Source organism: Lissotriton vulgaris, chromosome 6, assembly GCF_964263255.1.
Source record: "Lissotriton vulgaris chromosome 6, aLisVul1.2, whole genome shotgun sequence".
Classification (NCBI taxonomy): Eukaryota; Metazoa; Chordata; class Amphibia; order Caudata; family Salamandridae; genus Lissotriton; species Lissotriton vulgaris.
The window spans coordinates 2,926,298-2,942,720 of NC_141694.1; the positions used below are offsets into that span (position 1 = coordinate 2,926,298).

At 49.9% G+C, this 16,423-nt stretch overlaps 1 protein-coding gene across 1 annotated transcript in view; it reads right to left on the bottom strand.

The window, feature by feature from the left end:
- Positions 1–16,423, bottom strand: part of LOC147706665 (CD5 antigen-like) — a 91,583-nt gene that overhangs the window by 21,631 nt on the left and 53,529 nt on the right. Inside the window, exon 4 of the mRNA XM_086925811.1 lies at positions 4,558–4,878. Within this exon, the coding sequence (XP_086781937.1) occupies positions 4,558–4,878 (321 nt within the window). The remainder of the gene's footprint in view (positions 1–4,557; positions 4,879–16,423) is intronic.

Consider the following 16,423-nt stretch of genomic DNA (forward strand, 5'->3'; position numbering starts at 1 on the left):
TTGGGAGGCGCACTACTACTGCTGGCTGTACTAGGGGGCACAGGTGCCTTAGGGGCTGCAGTAGCAGGAGTCTGCCCTCCTTTCTTGGTGCACTAAAACCAGTGAGTTTTACTTTTACAGTATTGGCACCACCTTTTCGATTGGCCTTCTTGATTTTTCTTTTTCTGGGAAGCCTGACCCCCCCCCTCTTTGGGTTGTTGGAGACCTGTCGAAGACTTCTGGTCAGTTTGTTCCCCTTTTGAATCTTTACCCTTCTGGTCTGCTTTTTCTGACCACCCTGGTTCTGGCCCTGGTTTTGCTTAACCCTTGTCCTGACCCATCTGTCTGCCTTCTTTCCCAATTCTTGGGGAGAGGTCAGATCCGAGTCGACAAGGTGCTGATGCAACAACTGGTTCTGACAATTGTTTAAAATCTGTTCTCGCATGATTAAATTATACAATCCTGTGTAATCAGTAACCTTACTGCCCAGCAACCAGCCCTCCAGAGCCTTAGTGGCACAATCAACGAAGTCAGACCAGTCCTGAGACTGAGTTTTCTGGGTATCCCTGAACAGCAACCTGTACTGCTCAGTGGTTAGGCCGAACCCATCAATCAGTGTGTTCTTCAGGACCTGGTAATTGTTAGCATCCTCGACTCTAGTAGTGAGGAGCTTATCTCTACCTTTACCTTCAAAGGAGAGCCACAAGATAGCTGCCCACTGACTCTGGGGGAGGCACTGTACAGTGCAGGCCCGCTCCAAAGCAGTAATCCATTTGTGGATGTCGTCCCCTTGCTTAAAGGGGGGCACTATCTTATTCAGGTGCTTAGTGTCTAAACTCCTGGGTTCCCGTGGGGGAATGCTGCCACCAGTGGGAATGGTCCCACTCAATTCTTGCTCTCGAGCAAAGGCGAGTCTCTCTTTGGCTAGGGCAAGTTCTTCCCTTTCGATCTGCAGATTGACTTCCCGCTCCTTCGCTTCGTACACTCTCCTCTGAGGGGATGTCATCCCTCTTCGAGCAGAGCCTTGAGAGCCATTGGTTTGAACGGATCTGTTAGAGCCTCTCGACAGAGACCTAACTCGTCCGTTCCCAATGTTAAGCTGGCCCGAGAGAGGCCCCAGGGGTCTCCTAGTACCATTCTCGTGCCGGCTTAAGTTGTCCTGAGTTAGCTGGCTAACTATGACTGGACCTTTGTCTGCCTCGTCCCCAGATGTCTCTGGCTCCTCGTCCTCCTCTTCACCTTCTGCGGAGAGATGGATAAGGTCAGGGTCACCTCGGGTTCCCTCGAGGGGGGGCATATCCACTTCTGGATGAGAAGGGTCGGTGTTACCCGCCCTCCTTGCATCATAAGTCTCCAAGAGACCAATCAGAAACGGAATGGTAGGGTTTGCACCCTGTTTTAGCTTCCGAGATGTACAGATCTGTCGCATCTCGTGGAAGCTAAGTGCAGCATATCTGGAGGTGACCTGTGGAAGGTCGACTGACACAAGGGGAGACTCAGAGTTTCCTCCTTTGTCTGACATGCTGCTTCTAGTGTGGTGTAAGTGATGCACCTACCTACACTATGTGTTTACCTACTGATCCCTTGCTAAGAGTTGTAGCCAAGGTGTGCTAAGCCTTGAGGAGCTACAACAGCTGGTTCAGTAGAACTCAGAGTATTCTAAGCTAAGTTATATGTACCTGGAGTACTTATGCGATCTTTCACAAGATATTCTTAGGATACGCGTGGTAGAACAACAGCAAGCTCAAATCCCAACCGCTGCTCACCAATGTGAGAAGTTGGCCCGATATGCAGCGTTCGCTATTCTAGCGACCACTATGCATCGGTCCAAACGACCCTTATGGTGATTGGTTGTAAGTCAACCTTAGACCAGCTATCCTAGTAGCGTGGATACGAGCAGTCTTCAGGCTAAACTCTAGAGGGCGTGTTAAGCCAGCTGTTATACCATCACATACCCCTTGAACACCAAGTGAAAGGACACCACACAAGTGTTATGAAAATAAACAGTATATTTATTAGAATCACAACAGCCCTGTACTCTTTATGAGGACAGGGTACTAAGCACAGAACAAAACTCTTAGGAAAATACTTCAAGTGCACAATTAAAACAAGTGCCCGAGGGCACGGAAAGTTCTAGTGGTCTCGGGCGAACCCGATAAGGCAAGTCGGAAGCGAGGGACTCGGGACCCTAAAGTAAGGAGGCTATGCAGGCACCGAAATGCCGAAGTTACCTAGCCACGAGGGCTGCGGCTGCACAAGTCTTACAGGCGTCGGGGGTCTTTGCTGACGAGCCAGGAGCCGGAAGAGAGGAGTTGCTGGCCGGCAACCAGTGATGAATAGTTCGTAGAGATCCAAGCCTGGATCAGTGATCGATGATACCTGAAAGCAGAGGGGACCAAGTTCGTACTACTAGCCAGTAGTCAGAGGGTACCAGGAAGGCACCGGGTGGCCGTCACCTCGACTAGGTGAGTGGGCGACGATGGAGGTGCGAGCTGTCCCACGAAGGTTGATGCTGTCGGCGTCGCTGGGCCCAGGATTGGGGCAACAGCCTTGGCAGATTTCAGGGCCACGTGGTGGGCCTAAAATGGCGTCTTGAGTGGACCAGGAGGGTCCGGGGTGCTCCTCTCGCAGAAGGGAGCAAAGGCCAGTCTGGAGCAACCAGACCAGCAGCGTTGGTTGTCGGTTGTCGTCAAGAGAGTCACAAGCCAGCGGCTAGTGATCGGACAACGGGCTGAACAGTGAGCAGAAGGGCCCCACGCAGATCGTGGAGATGCTGGGAGGCTGCATTTCGGTGCTGGAGCTGCGCAGGGTCGGGGCTTCTCGTACCCCAGAGCACTCACCAGAGGATTCCTTAGGTGGTTTTGCTGTTTAAGAAAGCGTGCAGGTTTTGATGATGGCCGGTCCCTCAAGGTCTCGTCGCACCCACAGATCTCAGCTGAGCTGACGATGTGGGTAGAGGTCAGAGGTGCCAGGGAAGCCGGTTCTCGTCGAACTGAGCAGTCGGATTCCTGAGGAAGGACTTGCAGCAAACCGCAGAGTTCTTAGATGGTGCCTGCGGACGCAGGGTGACTATTCCTTAGCCACAAGGGAGAAATCTTGAGAAGAGTCTCGAAGTCCTTTCGTAGAAAGTATTCTTGATTCAAAGATGATCTAATTTGGAAGGGTCCCCGCTCCGGCCTTTATCCTAAAGAAAGGGGTGGGTACATGACTAGGTCCTGCCCTAGGGGTGGGACCAGGAAGGGGGGTAGTTACACCCCTCTCCCCTGCCGGACTTTTCCCAGGTCAGGGGCCGCGCGCCCCTGGAACTGGTTCTAGCCGGCAGATGCGTAGTGAGCACCGGGGTGCCACTCCGCAGTCACCTTCTCGCAAAGCCCTACCTACCCAGAATACACAAAACCCTGTCTGGGATGGTGCGAACACCGCCCCTGACAGGAACCCTTGTGTCCAAGCTCTCCTTGCTGGAAGGACTCCCAGCAGCAGGAGGTCAGACTTGTTTCTGTGGTGGCAGCATCCATTTTGAGGAGCTGAGGCTTCAGTTAACTTTAACCGGGGTTCACAGTTACGTACATGTCGTGTCCCTCTAGAAGGGCGGAATGCTAACCTCGTCGCCAGAATTGGTGAGGGGGCAGCATCCCGATTCATATGACACCTTACTCGACATGTCTTGATAACGCTATACCGAAGTTACCGATATGATACGCGTTATCATGGAACAGCCATTGGGTCTTGGTTCCGCAAGCTGCAACCGGGCTCGGCTCGTGCCAGAGCCCAATTCACACGGTTCCATGCACTCTGCCTTCAGGATTGTCAAGGCCTGCCATAGGAGTGACTGATAGGAACTCGGGTGTCCATTGCAAGGTTAGATATAGGAATACTATACCTAAAGCAACGAGCGGGTACGCCACGTTGCCCCAGCTGTCGTGCAGCCAGTTGTGTCAGATTTAGCTGGCCATCCGGGGGTGGCATAATACATGCTTCAGCCCCTGGTAGGCCCTGGGTACACCGATGCCCTGAGTTACAGGGTCTGACAAGGTGGCCCAGTTCCAATTGGGTAATGCACCTAAGGTACACGCATCAATTTAGTGGGAGAACAGCTAGGCTGTGGGTCTGATTAGCAGGCCCACAGCCCGAGAAAGTCGTAAACCAGTGAAACAAAAGCAAAAAGTCCGGGTGATCATAGGATTGCAGACCCTACTCTCCTACAGATACTTCTTCACCTTATAACCTGCACATACTGAAGGGACAGAAGTGAGAGGGTCTGATGCTAGACGTACGTCATTTGCATATAGGATTGAACCACTGGGCCTCCTTCTGCATTTGTTGCCTTCAAAGACTTTGCATTATCTGGAGGACATTGCAAGACTGTGTAGCTCTTAATAAATCCAATTCAGTTTGCCAAATTACTTTTCTGCATCTCTTAAGATTAATATTTTCTTGTTTTATTCATTTATTTTATGATTTATGATAGTAATGTGATGTTGTTATGTATTGTGCATTTTTTGATCAAAACAACGGTACTTTTAAAAATTAGTTTGTGACTTTTCATGGAGTTGAAGGATTGCTGTTGGCTTCTCTTACCACTGCACTGCACTCCACCATCCCTCCTTAACGAGCAGCTGTTGAGTCCCCAGGAACCGCGTGGACAATCAAAGAGAGACCTTTCTGCTCCTGTGCACCTGACGTCACTCATCCACACGGGGAAGACACCACTTCCAAATATTTCATTTCTTGTTTCTGCTCTGGATGCTGATCCACAGTTCAGTTGTCTACAGACCACCTCAGCATCCTTCAAGTCCCAGTCGCTGTCACAGACCGTGCCCCAGCGATTCTCGTGTTTGATCTCCACCCTACCTTTGCAAGCATTCCCGGAATTCACCAACCGGATGGTGTCTGCTCCCCCTGTGAAGAAAGGACCAGAAATAACCAGGTCAGAAAATTGGTTATAAAGAGATCTCATTTGTGAGTACAATTGTCATCAAATCTTTTCAACATCCATCTGCCCTTAGTGTCATCTGTTATTGACTACTGTGGCAAGTGTGCTTACAGATTACACTCAGTGGTTAGTGCTCAAAATTAACTCAGAACTCTTCAATGCTACCTTAGTGACTTCAGAATTTGTATATTAACATTTGGGACTGTTAGACTCGGCGGTCTCTAGTTGGCAGAGGTATACACTTCTGACAAATAGGGACTCACCTCCTCTAGTCAGGGCAAGACGATCACACACTTAGATAACCCCTGCTCACCCTCTTTGTAGCTTGGCAAAGCAGATAGGCTTATATCAGAGGCAGTGCGTTAAGCATTTACGACCACATACAGTAATAAAGTGGAGACACTACAAATGGACACAACACAGTAGTATTATAAAAATACGAATGTTTATACAAGGCTTAGCACAAGACCAAATAACGACAAAAATATACCACAATCCTAATAAATACTCTTGGAAGGAAAAATAATAGTTGAAGCGTAGTTTCTTCTTAGCACAAAGTCTTTAGTAACAAAAGGCAAGTCTTCTTCTTTAGATCTCAGTTCTTGGCAACAATGTAACCCACACGGGAGTCACACAACGTTGAGGTAAAGTTAATCCCAAGGTTCGGCGTCGACCGCGAGGAGCGCTACGTCGAGCCCGGAGTCACACGGACCCCCCACAACACAGTACCTTGGAAAAGTGAAGCACACGATGATCAGCGGCGTCGAGCAGTCCGGCGTCACGTCTTCGGTGTCGATCGGGCCTCAGTCGTCGTCGATGTCGATGATGATGTTGCAAGAGTGAGCAGCGCTCATGGCGTCGAGAGGGCTCGGGATCGAGGCGTCGGCAGCGGCTTCGCTACTAGCGTCGATCGGGCCCGGCGGCCGGCGTCGAGGAAGCGGGACACTGGAGCCGTTACTCACGATGTGGAGCTGGATTCGGCGGCATCCGTCGGCGTCGAGATTGCTGGATTCTTTCGGAGGTGCTGGGTTCTCAGGTTCCAGCAACAAGCGCTTTTAGCAAATGGTGAAGTCCTTTAGCCCTGTGACTTCAACAGGATGCTGGCACTCTTCCAGCCCTTGGAGATTTCCTTGGCAAAGTTCGAGAGTACACACTCAGTTCCTCTCTCCTGGTTCCTTGGCAAAAATAAAGAAGTGACTGCAGGATTCCCCCCAGCAAACAGCACTCTGGCAGAAGGGGTAGGCAAGTCCTTGATCAGCAGGCTTCTTGTCCTCTGTTCAGGGTTCCTTGTCAGAAGTGATCTAAAGTCTTGGTTCAGGGGTCCTTCTCATATACCCCTTTTCGGCTTTGATCCCTTTGTCCATGCAGGGGAACTCCCCCTCATTCCGGGGCTTTTGTGGGTGAAGCCAGGCAGAGAAAACTGGCCTATTCACACTGCAGGGCTGGGTCCTCAGATGCCCAGCAGGAGGTGGAGTCAGTATTGTCACTGGCAGGACAGAGCTATCCGTCGCTCGGCAGGAGGTGGAGCCAGCATTGTATCGGGCAGGGCCAGCTATCAAGGGCTACTCTTCCCCTACTCTCAATGCAGATGCACCACTCACCCCACACTGACTCATTCAGAACTCTGGAGCCACCCAGCCCCTGTCACACACACACCAAACCAGCAGAAACCAGAAATAGTTAGGCAAGAAAATAGTCACTTTCTAAAAGTGCTATTTTCAAACCCAGAGTCCAAAAACCATCCACCCAAACGGATGCGTTATCAAACTCCGAGTTCAGGGATACCAAACTCGACATTGCACCATGCTCCTCGAGCCAGCTAGGATCATACCAATAATAGTCCCAGCAGCCCATTCTAACTAACGGAGAGCAGGCGACCTTAAGATAGTGAAGTACGAATATGGCGGTGGTTCACTATTAGGACATGCCAACTTCGACAGGCTTGTCCTACCTTAAACTTACAATGCACCCTGCCCTCTGGCCTATCATAGGGGTGACTAATATGCAGGTAAGGGAAGGATTGGGGGACTGGCAAGTAGGCGTACTTGCGCAGTCCGCGTGACAGTACAAGACTGCACGTAGGTCTAGCAATGACAGACCTGTAGACATACTTTTACTAGGCCGCTCGTGTGGGTGGCACAACACGTGCTGCAAGCCCACTAGCGGCATTTGGATTTACAAGCCCCAGCACTCCGCGTGCACTAGACTAGAGACTGACAGTAAACCAAATAAGCCAATCGTGGAATTCAATCGATACAGTAATTTAACATAGGGAGCACTTGCACCGCGGCACTGATCAGCAGTGGCACAGTGCCCAGAGCGATATACCAGCAAAAACATTGTCAACATAGGAGGCACACAGAAAAAATGGAGGAGAGACTCAAGCCAATGATGTCAGGTCTAACATGTGTCCCCTCCAGCTGAAATGGGGGGAGAACTACCCTTGACCTATGGCGTCCTCATCACTAAGGCGGAAAAATCTGGACAGACCATCAGCATTGGCGTGATCTGTACCAGGGCGGTGTTCCACCATGAAGTCCATCCCCTGTAGGGAAATGGACCACCTCAACAGTTTCGGATTCTCACCACTCATCTGCATCAACCATCTGAGGGGCCTGTGGTCTGTCTGAACCCGGAAGTGAGTCCCAAACAGGTAGGGTCTTCTTCAGCGCCCAGACCACAGCAAATGCTTCGCGCTCTATCGCACTCCACCTCTGTTCCCTGGGAAGTAACCTACTACTGATGAAGGCTACGGGTAAGTATTGGCCCTCTTCATTCACCTGAGCTAGAACAGCCTCCACGCCATGCTCTGAAGCATCCGTCTGGACAACAAATTCTTTAGAAAAGTCGGGTGCCTGGAGTATGGGTGCCGAACACATTGCAGTTTTCAGAGTGTCAAAGGCCGTTTGACAGGCGTCAGTCCAAATCACATTTCGTGGCTGCTTCCTGGAAGTCAGCGAAGTCAAGGGGTGCACGATGTTACCGTAATCCTTGACGAACCTCCTGTAGTAACCCGTGAGTCCTAAGAAGGCTCTCACCTGAGTTTGGGTTTTGGGCGGTGCCCAAGCCAGGATGGTATATATCTTGGGTTGCAGGTGGGCCACCTTGCCGCTCCCTACTTGGTGCCCCAAGTACACCACAGAACCCTGCCCAATCTGGCACTTACTGGCTTTGATTGTGAGGCCTGCTCTGCGCAGGGCCAACAACACTTCCTGGAGGTGGCGCAGGTGTTCCTCCCAGCTGGCCCTGAACAATGCAATGTCGTCCAGGTAGGCGGCACTGAAATCCTCCAGTCCAGCCAAGACCTGGTTGACCACCCTCTGGAAAGTGGCAGGGGCATTCTTCATCCCAAAGGGCATAACCCGGAACTGGTACAGCCCATCTGGTGTGGAGAATGCGGACCTCTCCTTCGCCCCATCAGTCAAGGCGATCTGCCAGTACCCAGACGTCAGATGAAACGTACTAAGGTACCGGACAGCCCCCAACCGATCTACGAGCTCATCAGCTCTGGGGATGGGGTGCTCATTGGTCTTGGTGACCGAATTGAGCCCTCGGTAATCCACGCAGAACCGAAGTTCGGGTGAAGCACCAGGCGCCGCAGCCTCCGGGACCAAGACCACTGGGCTGGCCCAAAGACTGCTAGAGGACTCAACCACCCCTAAGGCAAACATTTTGGAGACCTCCTCCTTAATGTATGCGCTGACCTTGTCAGTAACCCTGTAAGCCTTGTGCTTCACAGGAGGGCTGTCCCCGGTGTCCACGTCGTGGACACACCAGTGAGTGACACCAGGAATCAAGGAGAATAGATCAGGGAATTGTCCCAACAGTTGGCGACAATCTTGCTGCTGCTCAAGGGTCAGTGTGTCAGAGAGGACAACACCATCCACTGACCCGTCTTGCTCTTTTGCGTACAGGAGGTCAGGAAGAGGCTCGCTCTTCTCCTCCATTCCAACATATGTAGCTAGGAGCATGCCCACTTTGGACCTTTCTAAGTGGGGCTTTAACCGGTTGACATGCAGGACCCTCAAGGGGTTGCTGGGAGATTTCAAGTCCACCAAGTAGGTGACATCACTCTTCTTCTCCACAACCTTGAACGGTCCAGTCCACCTATCCTTGAGCGCACAAGGTTCCACAGGGGACATGACCCAAACCTCTTGACCAGGCTGAAGTTCGACCATAGTGGCATTCTGGTCATACCACCGCTTCATCTCTTTATGGCTGGCCTCCAGATTTGCCTGAGCAAGATCTCTGAAGCGCCAAGTCTGGTTCCTAAAGGCCAGCATGTAACTGTATACATCCTGGGGAGGTTTCCTGGGAGATTGCTCCCAGCCTTCTTTGACCAGACTCAAAGGTCCTCTTACCGGGTGACCATACAAAAGCTCAAAGGGGCTGAACCCTAGAGACTTCTGCGGCACCTCTCGGTAAGCAAACAGCAGGAATGGCAAGAGGACGTCCCATTTATGCCTCATTGGTTCTTCAAGACCCATGATCAAGTCTTTAAGGGTCCGGTTGAATCTCTCAACCAGCCCATTATCTTGAGGGTGGTAAGGAGTGGTGAACTTGTAGGTTACCCCACACTCCTTCCACAGAGTCTTCATATAATTGGAAATGAAGTTGGTGCCCCGGTCTGACACCACCTCTCTGGGGAACACCATGCAGGAGAAAGCACCCATCAGCGCCCGTCCCACCACGGGGGCCGTCACTGTTCGGAGAGGGATGGCTTCCGGGTACTGTGTGGCATGGTCCACCAAGACCAGGATGAACCTGTTGCCCAGGGCTGTCTTGGGGTCCAGGGGCCCAACAATGTCAATCCCCACCCGGTCAAAGGGGGTACTGACGACTGGAATAGGTTTGAGGGGACCCTTAAGCTTCCTTCCGCTTTTCCCACTTGCCTGGCAAGTGTGACAGGTTTTACAATGGATGTCTACATCCCTTCTCATCTGGGGCCAATTAAAATTGGTGACAAGCCTGTCATAGGTCTTGTCCTGCCCCATATGTCCAGCTAACGGAACGTCATGAGCCAAACCCTGTAGGAAGGCTCTGAAGCACTGGGGTACCACCAGCACACGGGCAGACCCAGGCTCAGCAGCCTTAGGCTTGCTATACAGGAGGTCATTCTCCCAGTACACAAAATGCGATCCTGACTGATCACCTGCGGTCTGGGCTGAGGCCTGCTGCCTCATACCCACAAGAGAAGGGCACACTTTCTGTTCTGCGCAAAATTCTTCCCTGGAGGGACCACCATCCTGCTGCCAATGGGTCAGCTCGGGCAGGTCTACCAGTTCAGGAACTTGTTCCCCTGTGGGCTCCAGGGCATCCCCCTCGGGGTCTACCTCCTCCTGGACCACGGGTAACGGTGGGGGCCGGTTTCCCATGCCTCCTGCCTCTTCTCCCCACAGCTGGGTCCTGGGCCATACTTTCAGGCTCCGGGACCCCATCAACACCCTTACTCGCTGTCATCGATCGAGTGGTCGCACACACCCACTCTGGCACACCCAACATTTTTAAATGTGATGCTCGCTCCACCTTAGCCCAAGGGGAGTCTTCCAAATCATTGCCCAGGAGACAATCAACAGGCATGGCGGGCCTCACAGCAACCTGAAGAGTACCTGAAACTCCCCCACCATTCAAAGGAAACCTGAGCTACCTCACACTCTTTTTGGGAGTTGTCGGCAGCTATCACGAGGTAGAAAGCATGGGGAACCACCTGCTCTCTGGACACCAAGTGACACTTGGCAGCTGTCACACTCGCTCCGGTGTCTTTGAGAGCTTCCACTCTATGGCCATTAATGGTCACCCACTGCCTATATTTATTAGTGTTACTAGGCAGAGGGGGTGGAGGGACCATTTCCATGTCTCCTAGCGAGACCAGGGACATCTCTGCGGGATCCCTCCCACCATGGGCAACCATCTCCTCCCCTCCCAGGGCTACACTCGCCAACTGACGGGGGTGCACGCGGCGGTGCATTCGTGACCCTCATGGGACACTGGGGATCGTAAAAATGATGTCCCACCTGCTTACAGACGTAGCAGGTCATTGGGCCCCTATGAACAGATTTACCTGTCGGGCCCCTAACTTCTTCATAGGGGGAGGCTGGGAACCCTTCCCTTGGTTCCCTTGGGGATTACTTTTGGGCCCTTTCTGGGACTCCTTCTGCTTACCCTTGTCCCCCCACTCTTATGCTGGGGACCCTGCCCACCTTTGGCTGAGTCTCCCACTGGACCCTTATGGACTCTGGTACTGACCCAGCGGTCCGCCTCCTCAGCAAGTTTTCTAGGGTTAGATATCTTGCTATCAATAAGGTGCTGGCGCAGCTCTGGAAAACAGTTATTCAACAAGTGCTCCCAAGCAAAACACATCATTAAGAGCTTCATAACTTTCCACTTTGCTGCCCTTTACCCAACCATCCATGGCTCTGCAAAAATATGACACATACTTAACCCACGTCGTACCAGGCAATTTCTTACATTCTCTAAAGGCTTGTCGGTACTTTTCTGGGGTAGGGCCATACCTCAACATTAAAGCATCCTTCATATGAGTATACGACATCCTATCCTCCATAGGAATATCTAACAGGGTATCTCTCCCCTCATTCACAAAGCGACCCCACAACCCCGCTCCCCAATCCTTCTCAGGGACCCGGTGGGCCAACAATGCTAACTCATACGCTTTAAACCATTGGCCAATATCTTCATTCTTATGATAATCTTTGATCACATCTTTGGGAAAATAAAACCTACTTTCTGCAGGCACAGATGGGATGCTGCCACCAGAGGGATTCAACTCTAAACTCTTCGCTTGGAGCTCCATCTCCCTCGCCATTTTCTCTCGTTCAAAAGCTAAATTTTCTCTTTCGAACTCCAATCTTTTGATCTCCATATCAGCTTCTCTCCTTCCTCTTGCATTCTCTATCTCCAACTGCCCATCTATCTTATGTTTTGCCATTTCCATGTTGTAGGCTCGTTCCTTCGCCCTTTCTTCTCTTTCCTCGGGAGAAAGACCTTTGGAGGAAACACTGCTACCGGGAGGAGACACGGGCCCATTCACAGGCACCTCCTCCTCCCCTTCCACTGGCGGTACCACCGCTGGATCAGTGGGATCTCTGGCCTCTAACCAGGCCTTCGATGCTTTAAAAATGTCTTCCTTAATCTTGAGGCCTGTGGTAGGGACTTTAAACTGCTTGCAAAAGGATTTCAGCTCCTGTAACTTGTAGTTGTTTATCTTTGCTCTATCAAATCCTTTCACAACGACAAGGGGAGTGCTTCCGGCATCACTCATGGTCAAAACTGTCAGTGTTCAAACAAGCTTTGGAAAAGCGGAGAACAAAAATAGAATATCCTATCCAAAAAATAGATTGTGGCTGTGCTATGGTCTGCTTTCACTATGTAGCGTATACTAATCACTGCACATGGGTCGTAAACGCACAGTTCAAATCCTCACCGCTGACCCACCAATGTTAGACTCGGCGGTCTCTAGTTGGCAGAGGTATACACTTCTGACAAATAGGGACTCACCTCCTGTAGTCAGGGCAAGGGGATCACACACTTAGATAACCCCTGCTCACCCCCTTGGTAGCTTGGCAAAGCAGATAGGCTTATCTCAGAGGCAGTGCGTTAAGCATTTACGACCACATACAGTAATAAAGTGGAGACACTACAAATGGACACGACACAGTAGTATTATAAAAATACGAATGTTTATATAAGGCTTAGCACAAGACCAAATAACAAAATAAATATACCACAATCTTAATAAATACTCCTGGAAGAAAAAATAATAGTTCAAGCGAAGTTTCTTCTTAGCACAAAGTCTTTAGTAACAAAAGGCAAGTCTTCTTCTTTAGATCTCAGTTCTTGGCAACAATGTAACCCACACGGGAGTCACACAACGTCGAAGTAAAGTTAATCCCAAGGTTCTGCGTCAACTGCGAGGAGCGCTACGTCGAGCCTGGAGTCACACAGACCCCCCACAACACAGTACCTTGGAAAAGTGAAGCACACGATGATCAGCGGCGTCAAGCAGTCCGGCGTCGCGTCTTCGGTGTCGATCGGGCCTCAGTCGTCGTCGATGTCGATGATGATGTTGCAAGAGTGAGCAGCGCTCACGGCGTCGAGAAGGCTCGGGGTCGAGGCGTCGGCAGCGGCTTCGCTACTAGCGTCGATAGGGCCTGGCGGCCGGCGTCGAGCAAGCGGGACACTGGACCCGTTACTCATGATGTCGAGCTGGATTCGGTGGCGTCTGTCTGCGTTGAGATTGCTGGATTCTTTCAGAGGTGCTGGGTTCTCAGGTTCCATCAACAAGCACTTTTAACAAACAGTGAAGTACTTTAGCCCTGTGACTTCAACAGGAGGCTGGCACTCTTCCAGCCCTTGGAGATTTCCTTGGCAAAGTTCGAGAGTACACACTCAGTTCCTCTCTCCTGGTTCCTTGGCAAAAATAAAGAAGTGACCTGCAGGATTCCCCCCAGCAAACAGCACTCTGGCAGAAGGGGTAGGCAAGTCCTTGGTTCAGCAGGCTTCTTTTCCTCGGTTCAGGTTTCCTTGTCAGAATTGATCTAAAGTCTTGGTTCAGGGGTCCTTCTCTTATACCCCTTTTCGGCTTTGATCCCTTTGTCCATGCAGGGGATCTCCCCCTCCTTCCGGGTCTGTTGTGGGTGTAGCTAGGCAGAGACACCTGGCCTATTCACGGTGCAGGGCTGGGTCCTCAGATGCCCAGCAGGAGCTGGAGCCAGTATTGTCACTGGCAGGACAGAGCTATCCGTCGCTCTGCAGGAGGTGGAGCCAGCATTGTATCGGGCAGGGCCAGCTGTCAATGGCTACTCTTCCCCTACTCTCAATGCAGATGTACCACTCACCCCACACTGACTCATTCAGAACTCTGGAGTCACCCAGCCCCTGTCACACACACACCAAACCAGCAGAAACCAGAAATTGTTAGGCAAGAAAATAGCCACTTTCTAAAAGTGCTATTTTCAAACCCAGAGTCCAAAAACCATCCACCTAAATGGATGTGTTATCAAACTCTGAGTTCAGGGATACCAAACTCGACATTGCACCATGCGCCCGAGCCAGCTCGGATCGTACCATTAATAATCCCGGCAGCCCATTCTAACTAATGGAGAGCAGGCGACCTTACGATAGTGAAGTACGAATATGGACGTAGTTCACAATTAGGACATGCCAACTTCGTCAGGCTTGTCCTACCTTATACTTACAAGGCTCTCTGCCCTCGGGCCTACCATAGGGGTGACTAATATGCAGTTAAGGGAAGGTTTGGGGGACGGCAAGTAGGCGTACTTGCGCAGTCCGCGTGACAGTACAATACTGCACGTAGGTCTAGCAATGACAGACCTGTAGACATACTTTTACTAGGCCGCTCGTGTGGGTGGCACAACACGTGCTGCAAGCCCACTAGCGGCATTTGGATTTACAAGCCCCGGCACTCCGCGTGCACTAGACTAGGGACTAACAGTAAACCAAATAAGGCAATCGTGGAATTCAATCGATACAGTAATTTAACATAGGGAGCATTTGAACTGCGGCACTGATCAGCAGTGGCACAGTGCCCAGAGCGATATACCAGCAAAAACATCGTAAACATAGGAGGCAAGCAGAAAAAATGGGGGAGAGACTCGAGCCAATGATGTCAGGTCTAACAGGGACAAAAGCACAGTTTATGATGACTCGGTTGACTGACCTGGTGAATAATACTTGACACACACATAGAAAGCATCAAATATGTTGTCCTTTTGGGGGAGCTCTTCTTGATGAACCCCCAGATGGAACACCTAACTACAAACAAGTGTAGAACATTCATGTCATGTTCTCGCTCATCAGGCCTGCCAGTAGTTCTAGATGGTTTATTAAAATCCATGTCAGAATGTTAAATTTTGGGTACCTGGTTCGCTTAAATAAACTCTTTTAGAAATAACACATTTACGAGGGTTCAGTGGGTGGGTTGATTGAGGCTCCTGCAGTAGAGTAAAAGGAGCCTCTTTAAAGCACAGAGTGCTGTCTTTGGTCCCTGCTGAGATGATGGAGGCCCCCTCTGCCATCACAACAGGTGAACCACCCACCTTTTCTAGAGCTCTATGCCTGCCAGGCAGGGAGAACTGGGCAGCCAGTGCCTCCATCAGAGCAGGGGATGCCCCCAATGCTTCCTTTAACCCGCTCAGCGTTTATTCAGTGTTCACATCTACACTCTAAAATCAGAGTTTATAATAGCATTCTTTTTTTACTGTGTCTGGGAATGTCATGCCTTGCAATGTGGACCAGGGAAGGAGAGTGAAAGTTAGTTAGAAAGTTATGCTTTTGTGTAAGTCTGCCATAGTAAACGTAGGCTGTGCATGTGACAATGAAATGAAGTAAGACACAGCAAAGTATTTCACCAATCACCTGTGAGTATATCTGTGATAATATTTATAGATAGATCGATAGATAGATAGATTGAAAGATAGATAGATAGATAGATGGATAGATAGATAGACGGATGGATAGATAGATAGATAGATAGATAGATAGATAGATAGATAGATAGATAGATAGATAGATAGATAGATAGATAGATAGATAGATAGATAGATAGATAGATAGATAGATAGATAGATAGATAGATAGATAGATAGATAGATAGACGGATGGATAGATAGATAGACAGACAGATAGATAGATAGATAGATAGATAGATAGATAGATAGATAGATAGATAGATAGATAGACAGACAGATAGATAGATAGATAGATAGATAGATAGATAGATAGATAGATAGATAGATAGATAGATAGATAGATAGATAGATAGATAGATAGATAGATAGATAGATAGATAGATAGATAGATAGATAGATAGATGTAAATGTATTTGAGCTTATATAGCGCACAGCTACCCACAAAGGGTTTCCCGGCGCTTGCTTAGGGAACCCGTCCTGGTATTCCCCTGTGAGATAACCCCCGCAGGGTATCCACAAGGTGAAAGCCAGGCATCCCGCCGCGAGGGGCCGTTGTGGAGATTAAGCAAGCTATTGCCCAGAGTCACAGAGTGTGAACCCGTGAGTCGAGAAGGCACCGGAGCGAGAATTATCGAGTCCGTGGAATTTTTGAGCCCAAGACAGGGCTGATCTCAGCTTCCGGGTCTGCCGCCTCTAACCCCTGAGCCACACTTCTCCACTCCACAGATAGATAGATAGATAGATAGATAGATAGATAGATAGATAGATAGATAGATAGATATATAGATAGATAGATAGATAGATAGATAGATAGATAGATAGATAGATAGATAGATAGATAGATAGATAGATAGTGTGAGGGTGATAGATAGATAGATAGATAGATAGATAGATAGATAGATAGATAGATAGATAGATAGATAGAGATAGATAGAGAGAGATAGATAGAGTGAGGGTGATAGATAGATAGATAGATAGATAGATAGATAGATAGATAGATAGATAGATAGATAGATAGATAGATAGAGAGATAGGTAGGTAGAGTGAGGGTGATAGATAGATA